Below are 25,813 nucleotides of genomic sequence, written 5' to 3' on the forward strand. Positions count from 1 at the left end.
CTGAAGGCTCACCCTGCTACATATCCTTCCCTAATTGGCTTTAACAGATAACATCTGCAAAACAGCTTTAGTATAAAACTTAATTTTATCCTATAGCATTTTCTAGTTTCCTAATTGTGAGCCAGGGCTGGACTAAAATTGGAGCAGCAGGTGCAGTGGCACCAGGGTCCAAGTGTTGGGGGGGGGGGGGGTCCATAGCAGCCAGTCTATCACAGACATCTGCAGAAACTGTGTGCAATCCCAACACTTGGGAGCCTTTTATTAGTGCTAGAAGCAGATCCACTCAATATCATTATACAGAGCACCATGTATATTATTACTTTTGCTTACAAATGAGTTACCTTTGGTGGGTGGGTGGATGGGTGGGGGACAAAAATAAAAATAAAATCCCTCTGTTGAGTAGGTCCATTACTTTTACTGATTTTGGGGTAGGTGCTATTCCAGTTTAAAAAAGAATGACATTCCCAACTGAAGAACAAATATATTCTGTGTTAAACATTTTACCTGGAATATAATCTACCTTCATATCTGCATTAATGTTGAAAGAACTTTCTAACCATTACTAAATATCATTATGCTTTCTTTTTCAAGCTCAACTAAAGAGGTCCATGTCAGTATTGCTGCAAATGATTCAATCCCGAACATAATTAATTCCACAGAATTGATTGGTCCTCAACTGAAACTCAGCTATGTGGTAAGAAACTAAGCATCTCCTATATAATAGATTTACTTTATTTTAAAGGACAGTCTAGTCAAAATAAAACTTTTATGATTCAGAAAGGGCATGCAATATTAAGCATCTTTACAGTTTACTTTTATCATCAAATTTGCTTTATTCTCTTTGTATTTTTTGTTGAAAGCTAAACCTAGGTAGATTCATATGCCAATTTCTGTTGTTGAAGGCCGCCTCTTATCTCAGTGCATTTTGACAGTTATTCATCTAGACAGAGCTAGTTCATGTGTGCCCTATAGATAACATTGTGCTTACTCCCATGGCACTGATTGACTACAATGCAAGTCTGCCAAAAGCACTGAAATAAGAGGGCAGTCTGCAGAAGCTTAGATACAAGGTAATCACAGAGGTTAAAAGTATATTAATATAACCGTGTTGGTTATGCAAAACTGGGGAATGGGAAATAAAGGGATTAACTATCTTTTTAAACTATAATTCTGGAGTAGACTGTCCCTTTAATTAATTACTTATGTAAATAATATATGTATTCTATTATTCCCCAATGGAGTCTCCTACACATAGGGCTAGATTACAAGTGGAGCGCTAAAAATCGCTTGCATGCAAGCGATATTAGTGTTTCATTTTGTAATACCACAGCACAATAATGTGCACTGGTATACAAGTAAATCACAATGTAAACACGAGCTCGCGTGAGAGCACGCTTCCATAGGCTCCTATGGGAGCCTCGTTCTGATGCCGTCAGAGACGGCATCAGAACCTTGGGCAGGGAAGGGGGTAAGTAGTGCAGCGATGGGGAGCATTTTTAAATATAAATGTATATCAGCGGTGAGCTGGTTGTACGTGCTTGTGCACGATTTCCCCATAGACGTCAATGGGGAGAGCCGGCTGAGAAAAAGTCTAACACCTGCAAAAAAGCAGCGTAAATCTCAGTAACGCAGCCCCATTGATTCCTGTGGGGAAACTAAAGTTATGTTTACACCTAACACCCTAACATGAACCCCGAGTCTAAACACCCCTAATCTTACACTTATTAACCCCTAATCTGCCGCCCCTGACATCGCCCACACCTACATTATACTTATTAACCCCTAATCTGCCGCTCCGGACATCGCCGCCACCTACATTATATTTATTTACCCCTAATCTGCTGCCCCAACGTCACCGCCACTATTCTAAAGATATTAACCCCTAAACCTAAGTCTAACCCTAACACCCCCTAACTTAAATATAAATTAAATAAATCTAAATAAAATTCCTATCATTAATTAAATTATTCCTATTTAAAACTAAATACTTACCTATAAAATAAACCCTAAGCTAGCTACAATATAACTAATAGTTACATTATAGCTATCTTAGGGTTTATTTTTATTTTACAGGCAAGTTTGTATTTATTTTAACTAGGTAGAATAGTTACTAAATAGTTATTAACTATTTAATAACTACCTAGCTAAAATAAATACAAATTTACCTGTAAAATAAAACCTAACCTAAGTTACACTAACACCTAACCTAACCCTACAATTAAATACATTCCCTAAATTAAATACAATTATATAAATTAAATACAATTAGCTAAATTACAAAAAAAAAAAACACTAAATTACAGAAAATAAAAAAATGACAAGATATTTAAACTAATTACACCTAATCTAATAGCCCTATCAAAATAAAAAATCCCCCCAAAATAAAAAACCCTAGCCTAAACTAAACTATCAATAGCCCTTAAAAGCGCCTTTTGCATGGCATTGCCCCAAAGAAATCAGCTATTTTACCTGTAAAAAAAAATACAAACAATCCCCCCAACTGTAAAACTCACCACCTACACAACCAACCCCCCAAATAAAACCCTAACTAAAAAACCTAAGCTCCCCATTGCCCTGAAAAGGGCATTTGGATGGGCATTGCCCTTAAAAGGGCATTTAGCTCTATTGCTGCCCAAAGCCCTAAACCTAAAAATAAAACCCACCCAATACACCCTTAAAAAAATCCTAACACTAACCCCCGAAGATTCACTTACCGGGAGAAGTCTTCATCCAAGCGGCAAGATGTCCTCAACGAAGCCGGCAGAAGTGGTCCTCCAGACGGGCAGAAATGGTCCTCCAGACGGGCAGAAGTCTTCATCCAGACAGCATCTTCTATCTTCAACCATCCGACGTGGAGCGGCTCCATCTTCAAGACATCCGGCGTGGAGCATCCTCTTCAATCGACGGCTTCTTCAGAATAAATGTGCCTTTAAGTGACGTCATCCAAGATGGCGTCCCTTAGGTTCCTATTGGCTGATAGAATTCTATCAGCCAATCGGAATTAAGGTAGAAAAAATCCTATTGGCTGATGTAATCAGCCAATAGGATTGAGCTCACATTCTATTGGCTGATTGGAACAGCCAATAGAATGCAAGCTCAATCCTGTTGGCTGATTGGATCAGCCAATAGGATTGAACTTCAATCCTATTGGCTGATCCAATCAGCCAATAGAATTTTTTCAACCTTAATTCCGATTGGCTGAATTCTATCAGCCAATCGGAATCTAAGGGACGCCATCTTGGATGACATCATTTAAAGGAACCTTCATTCGTTGTTAGTCCGTCGGAAGAAGAGGATGCTCCGCGTTGGATGTCTTGAAGATGGACCTGCTCCGCGTTGGATAGATGAAGATAGAAGATGCCGTCTGGATGAAGACTTCTGCCCATCTGGAGGACCACTTCTGTCAGCTTCATTGAGGACATCTTGCCGCTTGGATGAAGACTTCTCCAGGTAAGTGAATCTTCAGGGGTTAGTGTAGGATTTTTTAAGGGTGTATTGGGTGGGTTTTATTTTTAGGTTAGGGCTTTGGGCAGCAATAGAGCTAAATGCCCTTTTAAGGGCAATGCCCATCCAAATGCCCTTTTCAGGGCAATGGGAGCTTAGGTTTTTTTAGTTAGGCTTTTATTTGGGGGGTTAGTTGTGTGGGTGGTGAGTTTTACTGTTGGGGGGGTTGTTTGTATTTTTTTTTACAGGTAAAAGAGCTGATTTCTTTGGGTCAATGCCCCGCAAAAGGCCCTTTTAAGGGCTATTGATAGTTTAGTTTAGGCTACGTTTTTTTTTTTGGGGGGGGGGGCTTTTTTTATTTTGATTGGGCTATTAGATTAGGTGTAATTAGTTTAAAGATCTTGTCATTTGTTTTTTATTTTCTGTAATTTAGTGTTTGTTTTTTTGTAATTTAGCTAATTTTATTTAACCCCTTAAGGACCAGCGACGTACCCTGTTTGTCATTGGCCTTTTTTTGGGACTTGATTGTTTTATAGCGCGGTCTTGCCACCAGCGTTGAGACTGCTCTATTCCACAAAGCCTGCTGGAGGGAGGGTATTAATAGCGTGTTCTTGCTAGACTTGTGCTATTATGTCCTGAAAAAACCCTTAACGACCAGTGACATACAGGGTACATTGGGGTCATTAAAGGGTTCATTTATTTAATTGCATTTAATTTAGGCAATTTATTTAATTGTAGGGTTAGGTTAGGTGTTAGTGTAACTTAGGTTAGGTTTTATTTTACAGGTAAATTTGTATTTATTTTAGCTAGGTAGTTATTAAATAGTTAATAACTATTTAATAACTATTCTACCTAGTTAAAATAAATACAAACTTACCTGTAAAATAAAAATAAACCCTAAGCTAGCTATAATGTAACTATTAGTTATATTGTAGCTAGTTTAGGGTTTATTTTATAGGTAAGTATTTAGTTTTAAATAGGAATTATTTAGGTAATAATTGTAGGTTTTATTTATATTTATTTTAATAATATTTGTTAGGGGGTGTTAGGGTTAGGGTTAGACAGGTTTAGGGGTTAATAAATTTACTATAGTGGCGGGGACGTTGGGGATGGCAGATTAGGGTTTAATAATTGTAGGTAGGTGGCGGCGATGTTAGGGGCAGCAGATTAGGGGTTAATAAGTATAATGTAGGTGGCGGCGATGTCCGGAGCGGAAGATTAGAGGTTAATAAGTATAATGTAGGTGGAGGCGATGTTGGGGCAGCAGATTAGGGGTTAATAATATTTAACAAGTGTTTGCGAGGCGGGAGTGCGGCGGTTTAGGGGTTAATATGTTTATTCTAGTGGCGGCGATGTCCGGAGCGGCAGATTAGGGGTTAAAAATGTTATTATAGTGTTTGCGATGCGGGAGGGCCTCGGTTTAAGGGTTAATATGTAGTTTATGGGTGTTAGTGTACTTTTTAGCACTTTAGTTATGAGTTTTATGCTACAGCTTTGTAGTGTAAAACTGATAACTACTGACTTTAGAATGTGTTAGGAATCTTGGAGGTAGAGGGTGTACCGCTCACTTTTTGGCTTCCCAGCGCAGACTCGTAATACTGGCACTATGCAAGTTCCATTGAAAAAAGACTTTACGAAATTTTCGTACGTTGATTTGCGTTAAGGCCAAAGAAGTGTGTGGTACACCTATACCTGCAAGACTCGTAATACCAGTGGGCGTTAAAAAGCAACGTTAGGACCTGTTAACGCTGCTTTTTAAGCTTACTGCAAAACTCTTAATCTAGCCGAATGTAAACTACCAGTACACTGGGTAAAATCTTGCTTAGTAGATTGTAACAGGGACATTTACTACAGACAGTGGCACAATAGGCAGTGCAAACTTCGACACCCTTGTAATTAACCACAAATGTGTAGCGATTTTTAGTTCTATTACAATATATATTTTTATTATAAGACATGATACAAATAAAAAAATTGTCAGCAATGAAAGTGTATTGTCAATGTCTTCTCAATTTACTTGGTATCATCCATTTGATCAAAAGTGTCTAACCGCATATAAGCTTATATTAATCATATATGATGCTTGGTCAGACTCTTACACCACATAACCAAAACCAATCATGTTAACCTAAACAGCCAATGATGATGTAATCATTGTCATACTACTGACGGTCAATTCATGGATCTTTAGTTTAGCATTAACAGCAAAGTAAACCAATGTTCCATAAAAATTAGGTTGTCAAACGTTTAAATACAAATAGAAATGTATAAATAGAAAAAAAAGAGCACACTTCTGGCTCTCTTACAGCACACTATTTAAGAAATATGGTACTACAAATATTCCATGCAGGGACATTAAACACATCTTTTGTATAACTATTGTGCTTGTTCAACTCTCTCTAGAAAGGCAGAAAATAATATACCGTAACCTATTTTCTAAATGCTCCAAATTTGGCCTTAATTAATATGGGAAACAAAACTAACAAGGGTTTAAAATAGCTTTGTAAATCATAATAAATTCAAATTGGTAAATATTTTTAAAACATTTGTTGTTTATAGAGTTTATTTAGTTCAATTTGTAAAGTTAAAACAATGGAAAAGCCCATGGTTATTTTAACCTCAAAACCAATGCCTTAGTGTGGGGGTTTGTTCAGATGACCAGTAAATGAATTGTGCTAGTCCTAGCATTTGACTTCCTCTAAAAGCTCAGTATTGCCAAGAATTATTGTCTCTTTGTCTAGCTCTTGGTGTCTGCCTAGTATTTGATTATAAAAAGAGGAGCTTGGTATTGAAGAGCTAATCAGATCATTAGTACACTTTGTTATGCCTTGAAGTGAAAGATTTGAAGTGTATTAAAATTACACACTTCAAGATCAAAAGTAAATCTGTGTAATTTGTTTCACCCTTCAGTTGCACAGATGGATCTTGGCAGAAAGTAGAAATGAGAGGTTTTCAGCAATTCTTCAGAAGTTGACAGCAAATTACAAAACATTCTTGCTGGATAAATAATGGAATATTGCTGCCAAGTAAAACTTAACACAATCATTAAAATCTTGACAAAGGGAATGTATATAAGTAAAGTGGGGCCAAATTATCAAGCTCTGAATGGAGCTTGATGCCCCTGTTTCCACGCGAGCCTTCAGGCTTGCCGGAAACAGCAGTTATGAAGACCGCTGCTCCATAACGGATCCGCTGCCTCTGAGGCTGCGGTCTGCAATCCGCCCGATCCTATACGATCGGGCTGATTGACACCCCCTTCAATCGGCGAATCTGCAGGGGGCGGCATTGCACAAGCAGTTCTGGTGAACTGCTTGTGCAATGTTAAATGCACAATGCACAATGTCAGACAGACATTGATAAATTGGCCCCAGTAAGTCATCTTCTAGGAGGTCCATTCCCAATATGGAAGCACCTCTTGTGCTTTGTGTTGTAATTGTTACTCTTGTACAAATTGGATCTTTTAGTGATTTAGAACATTAAAGCCTTTGTATATATAAATAGTGAATATCTGCAATAAGCACTGCATTTCAAAAGCTCTGTATGCATAATATACATTTTACAAACATTTTGTTAAAAACTGCAAGTATCATGAACCTTGAAAGGCCTCTTGAATTTTCTTCTTATATACAGATAATTACAAATTTAATTTTGTGCCAAATGTCCCTTTAAGAACATAACATCTTTTTCATAACTGATTGAACTTGATATTTTAGGTAAGGCGAGCGTGAAGGAGTCAATAAACAAGATACAGTTTAAACTGTATTAAAACTGGACAATTAACATTTTGCTCTCAATTCATATGACCACCCAATAAATGGCCTTTATGATCTCTGGAGGGCACATAGTTGTCTTTTTATATCGCTTGTGTCCGTGTAAGTTTATGGGTTGCTCTCTTAGGGGCCGATTTATCAAGCTCCATATGGAGCCTGATGCCCCTGTTTCCGCACGAGCCTTCAGGAAACAGAAGTTATGAAGAAGCTGTCTAAAGACCACTGCTCCATAACTTGTCCGTCTGCTCTGAGGCCGCGGACAGAAATCAACCTGATCGAATACAATCGGGTTGATTGACACCTCCTGCTAGTAGTCGATTGGCTGCGAATCTGCATGGGACGGCATTGCACAAGAACTGCTTGTGCAATGATAAATGCTGACAGCGTATGCTGTCTGCATTTATCGATGTGCAGCGGATATGATACGCTACATTGTATCATGTCCGCTCACACTATGATAAATATACCCCTTAGAGTTGGACATGAAAGCAGAGAATGGTAATTTACAGACCAAACCTTGTGCCTTATTTGATTTATTATTTACCCATTATGCTAATATTGACCACAGTACTAAGCTTGTCTCAGCCAGATAATTCATAATAAGTTCACCGTAATTAGGATAGAGCTAGTGGGCAGATCAGTGGGACCACCATTCTATGTGCCCCATTTATCAAGTTGTTAAAGCAGCTTCAGGGCTCCAGTGAGCCTGCAGTGCTAGCTAAGTAGCAGGGGTCTTAAAACCACCTAAAATGTTGCATAATAAAATCATACTGATCTGATCAGGATGATTGACAGCTCCTGCTTGTGCGTGATTTTCTGCATGCTAGAAGGGTGCAGCATTTCACAATGTTAAATGCAGGTAGAGTATGCTATCCACTTGCAGTTAGGACAGGCGGACAGGTTCACAGTAGCGAACCTTTTCTGTTGTGCAATTAATAAATGGGGCTCTATAGCTAAAGATGATCATTTTATCACAAAAAAAAGAGACTCAAACAAGTCTTCTTCAAAAACTGGAAATAACAGATAAAAAATAATGCATCTAGCACCTAGCAGCACATCACCATGGCAGACCAGGCAAGTAGACACCTGCAAGTATATAATAGCTTCAAAACTTGTGCAGATTTGTGTGTTTTTTGTTTGAACTGAACAAAAACACTTAAAGGGATAGTAAACCCAAATATGATCTTTTATGATTCAGATAGAACATACGATGTTAAACAACTTTGCAATTTACTTCTATTATAAAAGTTGCTTCATTCTCTTGTTATCCATTGCTGAAGGAACAGCATATTGCACTACTGGCAGCTAGCTGAACACATCTAGTTAGCCAATCACAAGCGACAAATGTGTGCAGGCACCAATTAGCAGCAGCTCCCACTGGTGTATGATATGTGCGTATTTTTTTTCTACAAGGGATACTTAGAGAATGAAGCACATTTAAAAATAGAAGTGAATTTAAAAGTGTCTTAAAATGACATGCTCTATCTGAATCATGCAACTTTAATTTTGACTTTCCTATCCCTTTAAATAATTGCACCAGTAAATGATATGTTGTTACCTTTCTTTTACAGATTAGGAAGAGCGATTATATTCCAATGCCAACGGTCACATTTCAGTTTTCATTTCCTTACGTAACACCGGACAACAACAAACTCCTTTACCTCACTGATGTCTCTACATCCCAAGTAAGTTGTTTCATTGTTATTTAAGTTTGTTTACATTTCATAACATAACATTTCATAAACATTGTGGCTGAGTTTTCATAGTTGCCAATAAGTGTCAATTGTAAAACATTAAATATATTGATCCACAAAATTGAATTGCTTGTGCAATGTTAAATGCCGAGATCGTATGCTATCGGCATTCAGCGATGTCTGTCGGACATGATACGCTACAGACATTGATAATTCGGCCCCATTGGGTTAAATTACAAGTGAGGCACAAACGGTTTTGCACTAGTGCAATCGCCATTTACACTTCAATCCTTACTGCGATCTCAGAGCTGTGGTTAACTGTTTTCCGAAACAAAAAAGTTGCACAAAACACTTCAAAAATGCATTAAAAAGTGCAGTAACATCCATAATTATACTGTCTGATAAAAAATATATATATATTACACACAAATGTTATTAGGACTCAAAGATATGAGTTATGCAATATTCATATTTATTAAAGATTTTAACTATGCATTTACTGTAAATATTTCACATTTGCTAATGTGAATATGCTATGTTGTTTGTGCGATAGGTGTTTTTTTTTTAACTTTTTATTTTCTCTATTGACTTCTATGGGGAATGCATAAATGCGATTGAGTTTGCGCAATTTCAGGTGTTATGTTTTTTTTTCTAGTATTTTTTTCTCCATTGATTTCTATGGGGGAATACATGCATATTAACACGAAAGGTTAAGGGACAGTCTAGTCCAAATTAAACTTTCATGATTCAGATAGGACATGTAATTTTAAACAGCTTTACAATTTACTTTTCTCACCAATTTTGCTTTGTTCTCTTAGTATTCTTATTGGAAAGCTAAACTTAAGAGGTTCATATGCAAATTTCTTAGACCTTGAAGTTTGCCTCTTATACAAATGCATTTTGATAGTTTTTCAACACTAGAGGGTGTTAGTTCATGTGTGTCATATAGATAACACACTGCTCATGCACATGGAGTTACCTAGGAGTAAGAATTGATTGGCTAAACTGCAAGTCTGTCAAAAGAACTAAAATAAGGGGGCAATTTGCAAAGAATTAGATTCAAGGTAATCACAGAGGTAAAAAGTGTATTAATATAACTGTGTTGGCTATGCAAAACTAGGGAACGAGAAATAAAGGGATAATCTTTTAAAACAATAAAAATTCTGGTGTAGACTGTCCCTTTAAGTTTCAGTTTTTTGCGCTATTCCAGTTAACTTTTGCGAAAAATACGTTTTTTTTTGGAACTTGTAATATGAATGCAACATGACTAGCGCAAAAAGCTTAACTCTAGCGGCGTTTTCACGATCGCAAAAATAGAATAACAAACACTGCTCCACTTGTAATCTAGTCCATTGTGTATAATAGATGCTTTATCATAGCTTTTATTACTGCCTAAATATACTATCCATGTGCACATAGCCCCAGGGTAGAGCTTTCAAAGGCCAATGAAAGGCACTTCTTGTACACATATACCTGTACTGATATATTGTTCTCTGATGTCATTTATATATACTTTGTCATACAATTATTTATTTAAGAATTGAGCATTAAAAAGTGGAAATCACACAAACAAAATTGTAAGCACATGCCGTGACTGTAGCAGATTTGAGCAAGAATCTCACTAAAGAATAATAAACCTAAATTTACATTACTTTAAAGTGAATGTAAAGTTTGCGGAATGAGTGCCCGGTTTTTAAAAATCCTATTAAAAACAGGGGCACTTTCATTCATCAAAATTTACATTCACTTTAAGCCTCATTAGGCTTCACATGAAACAGACAAAGCTGTCAATATTTTAATTTAGCATTTAGGGGCTGATAAAAAGCTCTCTGCTCTGGTGAGATTATTTGAGACATCTCATCAGTACTGTGAGGTCCCTAAAATCATTTTAGAAACAAACATTTTGGGGCCAATTTAACAAAGGTCTGTCAGACAGGTCCGACAGACCTCGCTAAATGCGAAGAGCAATACGCTCTCCGTATTCAGCACTGCACTAACAGCTCTTGTGAGCTGCTGGTGCAACGCCGCCCCCTGCAGATTGGCCGCCAGCAGGGGGCGTCAATCAACCCAATCGTACTTGATTGGGTTGAATTGCAGCAATGTCTGTCCGCCTGCTCAGAGCAGGCGGACAGGTTATGGAGCAGCGGTCTTTAGCACGGGGCTTGATAGATATGCCCCATACGCTTGAGATCTATTTACGTCATTATTCATAGTTATGTGTCTGAAGAAGAGACACATTCATTAGATTATAATGCTCAGAAAAAGCCCCCAAAGATTTTGTGGGATTATTCTCTAAGCCAGCGAGTCTTTAATCATCAGGACCTTAGTGACTATAATAACACTTTCATGTGCCTTTATATTGTTCTTTATCCAAAAAAAGATTAATGCAGATGTATTCACAGAAAAAAAAACAAGTGTAAAGTTTTAGGGCTCCATGTACGAAGCAGCGAAAACTGCTCCGGAGCCCATGTGGGGCAAGTTCACACACGCAACCCCACTTTGCGCAATGTAAGAAGCATCTTACACTCTTCCCCACCTCCGAAGTGGCGAAGATTAACCACAGAGAGCTTGCTCGCTCTCGGTGATTGAAAGTTCCTTTACTCACTTGATTGGTCATGCAAATGAAAGTACAGAAAGTAGAAGCTCAAAATTATTAAGTCTAGCAAGCCCCTTTCCTCCTTTGGCTGTTTTACATATTGAGAACAGGTGGGATTAACAAGAATCTGCAGCCACTTCTCTGATTGGCTGGAATATATTTATTTATTTGATTGCTTCTTTAGCCATCAAATGACAAATCAGAAACTAATGCAGTAAACTTTCTGCTATTGGCTGGCATATCATGAGCTGCTAATTGGTCACAATTTCTCAATCACATTTTTTTAAAGGTCTCTAATTTATCTACAGACTATGGGGCCTAGTTATCAAGCCGTCAACCTCAAATACGCTGGAATTCCGCAGCGTATTTGTGGCGAGGCTGATTCGCCTTAGTTATCAAAGGCTAGAGACCGGCAAAAGTAGAATTTAGTGACGTAAGCTTCGATCCGCCGGACTCAGTCCGACACAGATCGATTCTTACGTCACTCCAGATGTTCCGCACACAAGTGCGGCACAATCTGACTACTTTTGCTAGTTATCAAAAAACTAGCAGGTACGCTCGGCACTTTTCCGGCCCAGCGTACCTGGTTTTCAAACCGCCACCCTGGAGGCGGCGGATCCCATAGGAATCAATGGGAGTCTGACCATAGCGAAAGTACAAGTTTGCTGCTGCCAGACATCCCATTGATTCCTATGGGAGATGTCTGCACCTAACACCCTAACATGTACCCCAAGTCTAAACACCACTAATCTGTCCCCCCTACACTGCCGCAACTAAATAAAGTTATTACCCCCTAAACCGCCGCTCCCGGAGCCCACCGCAAGCTACTCTATACATATTAACCCCTAAACCGCCGCTCCCTGACCCCGCCGCAACTATAATATATGTATTAAACCCTAAACTGCCGCTCCCGGAGCCCACCGCCACCTACATTATACCTAGTAACCCTTATCCTGCCCCCCCTATACCGCCGCCCTCTATAATAAAGTTATTAACCCCTATCCTGCCGATCCCGCGCCTCGCCGCAACTAAATAAATAGTTTAACCCCTAAACCGCCGCTCCCGGACCCTGCCGCAACCTATATTAAATTTATTAACCCCTAATCTGCCCCCCCCTACACCGTCGCCACCTATAATACATTTATTAACCCCTATCCTGCCCCCCACTACAACGCCGCCACTGTAATAAATTTATTAACCCCTAAACCTAAGTCTAACACTAACCCTAACACCACCTAACTTAAATATTAATTAAATAAATCTAAATAATATTTCTATTATGAACTAAATTAATCCTATTTAAAACTAAATACTTACCTTTAAAATAAACCCTAATATAGCCACAATATAACTAATAATTATATTGTAGCTATCTTAGGATTTATTTTTATTTTACAGGCATCTTTCAATTTATTTTAACTAGGTACAATAGCTATTAAATAGTTATTAACTATTTAATAGCTTACCTAGCTAAAATAAAGAGAAATTTACCTGTAAAATAAATCCTAACCTAAGTTACAATTAAACCTAACACTACACTATCATTAAATAAATTGAATAAATTAACTACAAATAACTACAATTAAATACAATTACATAAACTAACTAAAGTACAGAAAAAAAAGGTAAGTTACAAAAAAAAAAAATAGGTTACAAACATTTTAAAAATATTACAACAATTTTAAGCTAATTACACCTAATCTAAGCCCCCTAATAAAATAACAAAGCCCCCCAAAATAAAAAAATGCCCTACCCTATTCTAAATTAAAAAATTTCAAAGCTCTTTTACCTTACCAGCCCTTAAAAGGGCCTTTTGTGGGGGCATGCCCCAAAGAAAACTGCTCTTTTGCCTGTAAAAGAAAAATACAACCCCCCTCAACATTAAAACCCACCACCCACATACCCCTAATCTAACCCAAACCCCCCTTAAAATAACCTAACACTAATCCCCTGAAGATCATCCTACCTTTAGTCGTCTTCACTCAGCCGAGCCACCGATGGAACTGAAGAGGAGATCCGGAGCGACAGAAGTCATCATCCAAGGGGCGCTGAAGAAATCTTCCATCCGATGAAGTGATCCTCCAGTCGGCGCTGAAGAAGTCTTCCATCCGGGCGATATCATCTTCCAAGAGGCGCTGAAGAAGTCTTCTATCCGGGCGATGTCATCTTCCAAGCGTGGTCTTCAATCTTCATCCCGCCGACGCGGAACATCCTTCTTTACCGACGGACTACCGACGAATGAAGGCTCCTTTAAGGGACGTCATCCAAGATGGTGTCCCTTCAATTCCGATTGGCTGATAGGATTCTATCAGCCAATCGGAATTAAGGTAGGAAAAATCTGATTGGCTGACTAGTCCGTCGGTAAAGAATGATGTTCCGCGTCGGCTGGATGAAGATTGAAGACCCCGCTTGGAAGATGACATCGCCCAGATAGAAGACTTCTTCAGCGCCTCTTGGAAGATGACATCGCCCGGATGGAAGACTTCTTCAACGCCGACTGGAGGATCACTTCATCGGATGGAAGATTTCTTCAGCGCCCCTTGGATGATGACTTCTGTCGCTCCGGATCTCCTCTTCGGTTCCATCGCTGCTCGGCTGAGTGAAGACGACTAAAGGTAGGATGATCTTCAGGGGATTAGTGTTAGGTTATTTTAAGGGGGGTTTGGGTTAGATTAGGGGTATGTGGGTGGTGGGTTTTAATGTTGGGGGGGTTGTATTTTTCTTTTACAGGCAAAAGAGCTGAATTCTTTGGGGCATGCCCCCACAAAAGGCCCTTTTAAGGGCTGGTAAAGTAAAAGAGCTTTGAACTTTTTTAATTTAGAATAGGGTAGGGCATTTTTTTATTTTGGGGGGCTTTGTTATTTTATTAGGGGGCTTAGATTAGGTGTAATTAGCTTAAAATTGTTGTAATATTTTTTAAATGTTTGTAACTTATTTTTTTTTTTTTTTTGTAACTTAGCTTTTTTTTTTTTTTTGTACTTTAGTTAGTTTATGTAATTGTATTTAATTGTAGTTATTTGTAGTTAATTTATTTAATTCATTTAATGATAGTGTAGTGTTAGGTTTAATTGTAACTTAGGTTAGGATTTATTTTACAGGTAATTTTGTATTTCTTTTAGCTAGGTAGTTATTAAATAGTTAATAACTATGTAATAACTATTCTAACTAGCTAAAATAAATACAAAGTTACCTGTAAAATAAATATAAATCCTAAGATAGCTACAATGTAATTATTAATTACATTGTAGCTATCTTAGGGTTTATTTTACAGGTAAGTATTTAGTTTTAAATAGGAATAATTTATTAAAGTATAGTGTAGTGTTAGGTGTAATTGTAACTTAGGTTAGTTTTTATTTTACAGGTAAATTTCTCTTTATTTTAGCTAGGTAGCTATTAAATAGTTAATAACTATTTAATAGCTATTGTACCTAGTTAAAATAAATTGAAATTTGCCTGTAAAATAAAAATAAATCCTAAGATAGCTACAATATAATTATTATTTATATTGTAGCTATATTAGGGTTTATTTTAAAGGTAAGTATTTAGTTTTAAATAGGATTAATTTAGTTCATAATAGAAATATTATTTAGATTTATTTAATTAATATTTAAGTTAGGGGGGTGTTAGGGATAGTGTTAGACTTAGGTTTAGTGGTTAATAATTTTATTACAGTGGCGGCGGTGTAGTGGGGGGCAGGATAGGGGTTAATAAATTTATTATAGGTGGCGGCGGTGTAGTGGGGGGCAGGATAGGGGTTAATAAATTTATTATAGGTGGCGATGGTGTAGGGGGGGCAGGATAGGAGTTAATAAATTTAATATAGGTTGCGGCGGGGTCAGGGAGCGGCGGTTTAGGGGTTAAACTATTTTAGTTGCGGCGAGGTGTGGGATCAGCAGGATAAGGGTTAATAACTTTATTATAGAGGGTGACGGTATGGGGGGGCAGGATAGGGGTTACTAGGTATAATGTAGGTGGCAGCGGTGTCCGTGAGCGGCGGTTTAGGGGTTAATACATTTATAAGAGTTGCGGCGGGGTCTAGGAGTGGCGGTTTAGGGGTTAGTAACTTTATTTAGTTGCGGGGGGCTCCGGGGGCGCCGGTATAGGGGGTAGAACAGTGTAGTTTAGTGTGGGTGCTTAGTGACAGGCTAGCAAGAAAGCTGTAAAAAAGCCGAAGAGCAGCGAGATTGGATGAGTGATAACTCTCACAGTCCGCTGCTCATCGCCTCGTACTTGGTGCGCGGCTTTTTGACAGCTTTTTTGATAACAGGCGAATTTTTGCAGGTCCGCGGCGGCGATGTGAGGCGAGCTTAGGCGGGCGTATTGGGCCGGCGAAGACAGGAAAAGTATACACGTTGATAACTACCCCCCTTTGTCTAAAGTATTGGTACACTTGCATTTTAAAGGCTTGCTACTCTTGTTTTTTTGTGTTTCTCTCTTAAAATGCAACTGGAGTTCACCAAACTTCATTCTGACAAGCCACAGTCCTTCTGGGAAAATGTCCTTTGGACAAAAGAAACAAAAGTAGAACTTTTTGGCAAATTAAAATGAACTTTTTTCTAAGTGAAGAACATTGGAATTTAACATATTTATTTTCAAAACATTAAAACATGCTAAAAATTAATAAAATGATATTGCATATTACAAGGAAATTGACTGGGAAGGGCTCAAAAGTTTATATGTATATATATATATATATATATATATATATATATATATATATATATATATATATATACTGTACATACACATAAATATTTAGATATATGTATGTATGTATGTATTTATGTATGTTTGCCTACACATAAATACACATGTATACACAAATAGATATGTATATATACACATATACACAAATTAAGAGCCCTTTCCAGTCAAATACCTTGGCATATACCATATCCCTTTTTAACCCTTTTAAAATAATTTTATCAATATTAAAACAATATTTTTACTAAAAACATGACCAGTCAAACATTATACTCTATTATTGGTTACAGTTAATATAAGTGAAATAAATAAATATATTGCTATTATTATTATTATTAGCCTGATTTAAGGCTTTTGTTTAAAAAATCTCAAATCTAAATCGTCAAACATGATCGTATTAATATGGTCAACTTAGGTTGCATTTATGGTTGTAAATATGAATGTACAGTTTTATAACATATAATATTGCAAATATGGCCCATTTTATCTTAATCACTAGCATACAACATAGCTATATAAAATGCATACATAGGGGCCGATTTAAGAAGCTGTGATTGCCGCTGTTTCCGCGCGAGCCTTCTGGCTCACCGGAAACAAAAGTTAAGAAGTAGCGGTCGCATGACCTCTGAGGTGGCGGATATCAATAAACAAAATCAAATACGATCAGGATAATTGACACCCCCTGCAAGTGGCCGATTGGCCGCGGATGTGCAGAGGGCGGTTTTGCACAAGCATTTCACATGAAATGCTTGTGCAATGATAAATGCAGACAGCGTATGCTGTCGGCATTTATCTGTGTTGGGCGGACATGATCCGCTGTCCGACACTTGATAAACTGGCCTCATAGTAACTTTATTTTGTAACAGTATTATAATATACTATATTTCGGAATCTAAAGTTAATATTTTATTTTTATAGAACGTCAATTGCAGTGTTGATAAACTTTTGGATTCATTGGGGATAAATTCTGGACAAATACACACAGTTCAAATGTTTAAAGAACAGTTAAGGGATACCATATTGGTAAGTCTTGTAAAAATTAATACAATGTGGATTCCAACACTGAATATCACTTGTCGGCTCAATTATATTTTGTCCTTAATTTTTGTCAAGAGCATTATATACAAATATTTTATTTATCATTAAGTCAATAAGGAGCAGGTTCATTTACATGTTAATTTTAAATTTAATAATTTTATGGTTGGCTTGGACAAATCGATTTATATTATTAAAGTTTTGTTTTAAATATTATTTTAAAAGCATTGTTTAAGCTAGTAATACTTTTTTTTTGGTGATGAAATATAATATAACCATGAGCTCTGTTTCAGTCTGTTAGAAAAGATATTTGAAGGAACTTACACAGTTCAGTAATGTGTTTTCAAAATTAAAAGCTATTATGTTAAGGTATTCTGGGGTAGAAACTATTCTGAGCAGAAATGTCTTACTATGATATAGTGTCACTAGAGTGTCTCATTGGGTTACCACGCCGAGCCATTCTCTAGCAAGTATTTAAGAGCCAGCTGTAGCAATGAATATTCCAGGCCAGAGTGCCTTTGGTCTGCGTACTATTATCCATGGGCTAATTTATGCATTTATTCTAAATATTTGGGGTACAAACACCATTACACATCATTCTTATTTTGTGTTTCTTTGAATGGTTGTGCACTGGAGAAATAATAAACAGTCTGGTACTTTAAATTGAGAGCTAGCAATCAACCAATAACCATTCTTATATTAGTTTTGAATTTGTTTTTTGGCTTTCCACACATTTTTTTGTGGGTTGTATAATTCTACTCTTGAGTTTGGAGCCATTATTTGGATTTTAATTAGACTAGCTAGAAGATTTGGAGGCCATTGTTTGTGCTTAGACACTCCTGGGTTGGTGTTTGGGTCACCTTGTAAGTATCCATTTGGGATATTTGGTTTACTACTTGTTACTAATGTTTCTATTTTAGTCACTTGCATTAAAACATAAATGACAAACACATATAATTAAAATTAGCCATATGTAACCCATCACAATTACTACTCCAGGTTACCTGATCCTGCTACAGTCCTTCCTGTATAGTGCAAGCAGCACAAAGAACAGGCTGAGACTCACCATCCTGTTACATATCTGTTCCAGAGTCTCTCAAATGGCACATTCTCCACTCCTCACACTGTGACTCCTATGGTTGCCAGATATCTTCCACAAAATAATTTAACCATAGGTGAAAAGGCACAGGTGGTAGGTGGGATTATACAGTGCTCCTCCCCAAAGCTTTACCTTAGAGAGAACATTTGGCCTCACTATATATATATATATATATATATATATATATACATATTTCACAGCTGAGCAGTGATTTAATCCCCATGGCTGCAAGTAACATGCAAAGCAATTGACACACACACAGCAGTAAATTAACCCAACCTTGATTGCCAGTAATACACACCAAGTATAGTTACCTCAGTAGTTACACATCACACACGCAGAGTAGTGTTTTGACAGCCCAACAACTGCCAGTATCCCATAAGACAGCAATTTTTTTGTTTTACCCTCTTCGACTGCCAGTAACACAAAATAGTGCATGTGCAATGTTATTTCTTTTTGGGACATATTTGTAATGCACAGTGGCATAGAGGGCCTTTAAAATGTATCTGCCCCTTAGAGAACTATAAAAATCTGGACATTTAAGTATACAGTATTATTACATAGATTTTTCTGGACAGCCTGCTGTAATACTGGACGCTCCAGTTGAATACTGGACACTTGACAACCCTAGAGACTCCTGAGAGTGGGCTAACAGCCCTAGAACAATGCTTAACTGTGGTGATATCTCTATTTATTTTAAATAACTTTATTAAAAAGAAACATTATTAAAATAAAATCTTAAAAACACAATCATTAATGTTTCTGTAAGGGCCTATTCCTGCATTTAAAGTAGAGCACCAATGGAACCAGGATGATTAGGAGTAGTCAGGTCCTGTATTCTAATAAAATATTTTATATCTATTAAATATTAAATCAAAGTGATAAAAGAAGGCTAATTCCACATACCGTGCATAGTTTTTTTTAGGAATATCAAAGAAGCCGCAAAGAGCACACACAAGGCAGTCATCATCATCTTTGGCTCCGTAATAGTCTGTAAAATGCTGCTACTAAGTGACTAGTTTAAATGTATGAAATTACATATTTTTATTTGTGTCTGCAAGAAAGACAAAACATAGTTTAGTTTGAAACTGTCAAACAGAAAACTCTACAAAGTTCTAAAAGTTTTGAATTTAGGCCTTTATGTCTGAATTATCAGAACAATATTTAAATATTAAAGGAACATTACACACTAAATACATCTTCTAATTATGGGTCACACATTTTTGGAACCTTGGTTCACTACAGGTATCTGAAGTATAGTTACTGTATATTTGCAAACACATCAGCACTGGAATGCATTGAAAGCTAATTTTCAGCATGATCACACCCATGACCAGAGGGGAATAACCTCAATATTATGATTATAAAATGTATCTAGTGTTTATTGCCCCTTTAAAATAATGTATGTATAATAAAAGCTAATTTTCCATTTTCTGTACAATTTTTTTAAAGTGTATTTTTATGTTAACAGGATTGTAAGAGATATCCTTGTTCATCATTTCTCTGTACTGTTAAATCTTCTGATATTACTTATGTGAACATCTCATTAAGATTATGGAAAGCAACCTTCATAAAGGTAATTAAACAATAATTTATGTTTCCCTATAATATCTCATCTCCACTTGTTCAGAATGAATTAAAATGTACTTTTTGAACAATATTTTACTAATCTATTTACTGAGTCAGTAAGGATTGCTACCATCTAATAATGAAATGGTAATTGTGTAAACTATATAATACCTAAGTTATCTGTCCGTACATTCATGATTCAAGTAGAGCATACAATTTAAAAAATGCAATTAACTTCTGATATCAAGTTTACATCTTTCTCTTGATATACTTGGTTGAAACGTAGCTACTTTCCATTAGAGCATACTGAGGTTGCGTTTTGAGCACTGTGGGGTAGATTTAGCAAGCAGCGGATGCTGCTTTCTATGCCCGAAGTGGCTGCATTATTTCGATATTGTTTAGCTTAAAATAGAACAAATACTGAATTTTAGCTAAACATTTACATTCATTTTCATTAAAACAAATATAAATGTTTCAAAGCTACAGGTGTAAAGTTCACCTGTATCTATAATTCTCAACCTAATGGGCTCTAGAGAGCCCTGGCAGAGCTAACAGGAGGCTGGTGCAATTATTCGGATAGAGTAAAAAAGAACAAGGGTAACTCCTCTTGATTAGAATCCCAAATTTTTATTTGAACAGGATCAGACACAGAAAACCACAACGTTTCGGGGTCAGTACCCCTTAGTCATGTGATAACAAACACACACACCACACCTGTTTAAATAGGCTGGGCCAGGTAATTGCTCCATCATATTAACTCTTTCAATACTGGTCAAGGGTGGCATAGCATGACAAACAGGAGGCTTAGCGTGCTCGGCTCCCAAGACCTGCACACTCTCCAGAGCGCATTAGGGAAAGTATTGTACCCCTAAAAAGTAATTTAAAGAAAACAAATTAATACTAGTGAATTGCTGGTGCAATTATTCGGATAGAGTAAAAAAGAACAAGGGTAACTCCTCTTGATTAGAATCCCAAATTTTTATTTGAACAGGATCAGACACAGAAAACCACAACGTTTCGGGGTCAGTACCCCTTAGTCATGTGATAACAAACACACACACCACACCTGTTTAAATAGGCTGGGCCAGGTAATTGCTCCATCATATTAACTCTTTCAATACTGGTCAAGGGTGGCATGACATGCAAATTAAAAACAAAAATTAAAATGTAAGGAGGCCTCAAGAGAATATTTCTATACTTATATCATCCAATCAGGATGATATTACATACAGATATAGAGAAAATTCAATCATATTCTAAAATACATATTTGCATTATAGTTCACTCTGCAATTGCTGGAAAACAATTTAGTAGCTCTTCTCTAAGTTGAAGAAAGTATATACATATGGGGGGAATGGAGAGTGATAACTCACTGTACCCCAAAAAAATACATATGTATATACATAGATACACGCACATATATATATATATACACACACATATGCATATATATATATATATATATATATATAAAAAGCAAGCAGGGCATCAATAGAAAATAGACCAGTCAATTTCTCGGTTCATCCCCTTCGGTTCCAAGGTATCCAACTTAAAAATCCAATAGGATTCACGTTGTTTCAGTAACAAAGTTCTGTTACCGCCCCGCCTAGGGGTCTTAACATGATCAATAACTTGGAAGCGAAGTTGGCTCACATGATGCCCTGCTTGCAAAAAATGATATGCTACTGGGGCAGTCAATACCTTACACCTAATATTGCTTTTGTGTTCCGTGATGCGGTCCCCTACCCGTCTGGTAGATTCGCCTACATAGGCACGCCCACACGGACACTTTATCAGGTAGATTACAAAATTGGTATTGCAGGTGTAATAATCCTTAAATTTAAATTTATACCCAGTTTGAGGATGTACAAAGTGTGGACTTCTAATGATGGAACCACAGATTACACAACCCAAAGAAGGGAAAACAGCCCAAATTCTTTTTTGTAATGTATCCCTGTTGAGGTGATCTGCCAGGGCCCACATCGGCCTTAACAAGTGAATCCTTCAGGCTCATGTTACGTTTATATGCTGGCATTGGGTAATGGCAGAACTCCTCAACATTAGGTATACAGTTTTGTAGAATAGCCCAATGTTTGCGAATAATTCGAGTAATTTGCTGACTTTGTCTACAATAGCTCGAGACAAAAACCAACCTCTTTTCCTTATCATGAGAGGATTTGGTTTTAAATAGCGTGTCTCTATCAATAGCAGCCACTGTCTGTATGGTATCTTGTACCAGCTTCACTGGGTAGCCTCTTTGAATAAATTTTTCCCCCATCTCAGACAGTCTAGTCATAGATTTATCAGGATCATCAACAATCCTTTTAACCCGAAGCATTTGGCTTCGTGGGAGAGATTTTACAAGGGGTAGTGGATGAGCACTATCATAGTGAAGAAGGCTATTTCTATCAGTTGCCTTTCTGAACAGGTCAGTTTTAAAACCCATACCATGTTTGATGACAGTGACATCTAGAAAATCAATACTGAACGCACTCCACACAAGCTTAAACTGTATATTATTGGTGGAGTGATTTAAGTCAGCTACAAAGGATTCCAGGGCCCCAACGTCGCCCAGCCAAACCCCAAAAATATCATCGATGTAGCGCCACCAAGTGGCGCCACACCGACGATACTCTGGGTGTTCAAAAACAAATCTCTCCTCAAAGAGGTTCATAAAAATGTTGGCATAATTAGGGGCGAAGTTGGAGCCCATGGCGGTTCCCTGTTGTTGCATGTAAAACTGATCCTCAAATAGGAAGTAATTGTTGTACAAGATAATTTCCAGCAATTGCAGAATAAAAGAGATCTCAAGGATAGAGTATAAACCACTTGAGTGTAAAGCACTACTTACAGCCCCGATACCACCAGCATGTGATATAGATGTATAAAGGCTGGTGACGTCGAGGCTGAAGAGTATCACCTTGTCTGTGGGCAATATCAGATTATGAATTTTAGTCAAAAATCGTTAGTATCCTTTATGAAAGTGCATGACTGCTCCACCATTGGTCTCAAAATTTTATCCAAGTAGATAGCTATATTAGAGAAAATTGAATTGGTGCCTGCCACAATGGGGCGACCAGGTGGAGCAGTCATGGACTTATGGATCTTGGGGAGGACATACATCACCGGAGTGACAGGATCCTTCACCTGCAAGAATTGACTAGTTTTTTTATCAATGATATTCAACTTCAGTGCAGCATCAATCGTAACCTGTATCTCTTGTTTTAATTTAAAAACTGGATTGTATGGGATAGCAATGTATACAGATTGATCACTGAGTTGACGATAAATTTCCTGCTTATATTCAGACTTATTAAGAACAACAGTAGCACCGCCGTTATCGGCTGGCTTCAAAATAATGCCGTTGTTCTTCCTAAGGCTGCCCAAAGCTTGATAATCTGTTTTAGAAAAATTGCCCTTTTGAGCATGTCCCTTTAATTTCTGTTTATGCATATGTTGCTGCAATTTATTAAGATCTGATAAAACCAATTGCTCAAACGTTTCTATGCCATGGTGTGTGTGTTGTGGATAAAACACACTTTTATTTCTCAAGCCTAAAGTTGGTGAGTGTGGCAGTCACTCCAAAGGAGTACCCTCTACCCTGGGTTTATAGCTGGTGCTGGACTATATTCATTCTACATATTGTCTTTTCTGCCCAGTCCGTGCACTGCAACACCCTGCAATGTCTACTAAAGAGGATATTACAGGCTCTCAGACTTTTGTATACTCTGATTTAGAGGCCTCAAGGATAACAACCCTAGTGCGTGGGTCACGGAATTTTTTACATACAGTACCTGCTGATGCAGCAGGGACACAATATGAGAAACTCTCTAAACGCTTGTTAGCTTATGATCTCCATGCCGTGACACTCATTGAATATTTCAGAGTGAAGCGCATCCCACGGGGATTGCGCATGAACACACGTCCCACTTTACTCAAGGACAACTCTGAATACTGCCGCAAATTTGAACTCATACTTAACAAGTGCTCTTTTGATATTATCGTCCTCACAGTGGAGTACTTACAATTGGAGATTGAGGAAATCAAGGGCAACATCACGAAACGAGGATGAACTGAGGCAGACAACTTCAGCTGACAGCTTTGATAAATTGATGTCTTATAGTCGGAATCTGCTCGCTGAGATGAGGAAAGGCATTGAAGAACGGAAGCGGCTGAAATTCCAGCGTGATGAGCAGGACTACTCATCCAATCGAGTATACCGGTGGATCTATGACCCTCAGGGTAAGACGCGACGCATCACTTCCGGTTCACGCAGACGGCAACAGAATCAACCAGGAGGAATGAGCAACAGTGGCTCAGACTCATCGGATTTTACCATGAGCGACAGCGAAGGTATTCCAGGAAGCGTGGGGGCCGTAAGCACAGGCGGTGCTCAAGCAAACAAGATGAAGCAAGTGACAAAGTCTCAAGTGGTAAGAGCTACAAGGTCCTGCAAGACATAGTGATTAATTGTTCAGATTACAACTTGGACTCTAATGAAGCAGCAGTACTACAAAGGGGTTTATCTTTTTGTCCTTCCAGTGACTGTAATGTTTTTGAGACCTATAAGGACATTTTTCATTTTTTCAGAAATATTAGGCTAAAGTATTGGCACACTAAACCCCAGGGGGTATATTCTGGACTGGGGGAAGTTAAACCGAATGTTACTTCTATATCTAATGGTAACAATAGCATTGTAACTCCAGTAGCAGTTCAAAACATTGTTAATCCTGTCTTTAACCACTCACTGAAAATAGGTGATTTAGGCTTGAGAAATAAAAGTGTGTTTTATCCACAACACACACACCATGGCATAGAAACGTTTGAGCAATTGGTTTTATCAGATCTTAATAAATTGCAGCAACATATGCATAAACAGAAATTAAAGGGACATGCTCAAAAGGGCAATTTTTCTAAAACAGATTATCAAGCTTTGGGCAGCCTTAGGAAGAACAACAGCATTATTTTGAAGCCAGACGATAAGGGAGGTGCTACTGTTGTTCTTAATAAGTCTGAATATAAGCAGGAAATTTATCGTCAGCTCAATGATCAATCTGTATACATTGCTATCCCATACAATCCAGTTTTTAAATTAAAACAAGAGATACAGGTTATGATTGATGCTGCACTGAAGTTGAATATCATTGATAAAAAAACTAGTCAATTCTTGCAGGTGAAGGATCCTGTCACTCCGGTGATGTATGTCCTCCCCAAGATCCATAAGTCCATGACTGCTCCACCTGGTCGCCCCATTGTGGCAGGCACCAATTCAATTTTCTCTAATATAGCTATCTACTTGGATAAAATTTTGAGACCAATGGTGGAGCAGTCATGCACTTTCATAAAGGATACTAACGATTTTTTGACTAAAATTCATAATCTGATATTGCCCACAGACAAGGTGATACTCTTCAGCCTCAACGTCATCAGCCTTTATACATCTATATCACATGCTGGTGGTATCGGGGCTGTAAGTAGTGCTTTACACTCAAGTGGTTTATACTCTATCCTTGAGATCTCTTTTATTCTGCAATTGCTGGAAATTAACTTGTACAACAATTACTTCCTATTTGAGGATCAGTTTTACATGCAACAACAGGGAACCGCCATGGGCTCCAACGTCGCCCCTAATTATGCCAACATTTTTATGAACCTCTTTGAGGAGAGATTTGTTTTTGAACACCTGGAGTATCGTCGGTGTGGCGCCACTTGGTGGCGCTACATCGATGATATTTTTGGGGTTTGGCTGGGCGACGTTGGGGCCCTGGAATCCTTTGTAGCTGACTTAAATCACTCCACCAATAATATACAGTTTAAGCTTGTGTGGAGTGCGTTCAGTATTGATTTTCTAGATGTCACTGTGATCAAACATGGTATAGGTTTTAAAACTGACCTGTTCAGA

The 25,813-nt window shown here is 37.7% G+C and overlaps 1 protein-coding gene across 1 annotated transcript in view; it reads left to right on the forward strand.

Annotated features, from left to right (window-relative positions):
- The window catches only part of ITGA1 (integrin subunit alpha 1), a 359,476-nt gene that overhangs the window by 292,021 nt on the left and 41,642 nt on the right, over nt 1-25,813 (forward strand). Inside the window, exons 24-27 of the mRNA XM_053701263.1 lie at nt 592-694; nt 8,786-8,899; nt 17,127-17,231; nt 19,814-19,918. Of these exons, the coding sequence (XP_053557238.1) occupies nt 592-694; nt 8,786-8,899; nt 17,127-17,231; nt 19,814-19,918 (427 nt within the window). The remainder of the gene's footprint in view (nt 1-591; nt 695-8,785; nt 8,900-17,126; nt 17,232-19,813; nt 19,919-25,813) is intronic.

Source organism: Bombina bombina, chromosome 2 (assembly GCF_027579735.1).
Source record: "Bombina bombina isolate aBomBom1 chromosome 2, aBomBom1.pri, whole genome shotgun sequence".
Lineage (NCBI taxonomy): Eukaryota > Metazoa > Chordata > Amphibia > Anura > Bombinatoridae > Bombina > Bombina bombina.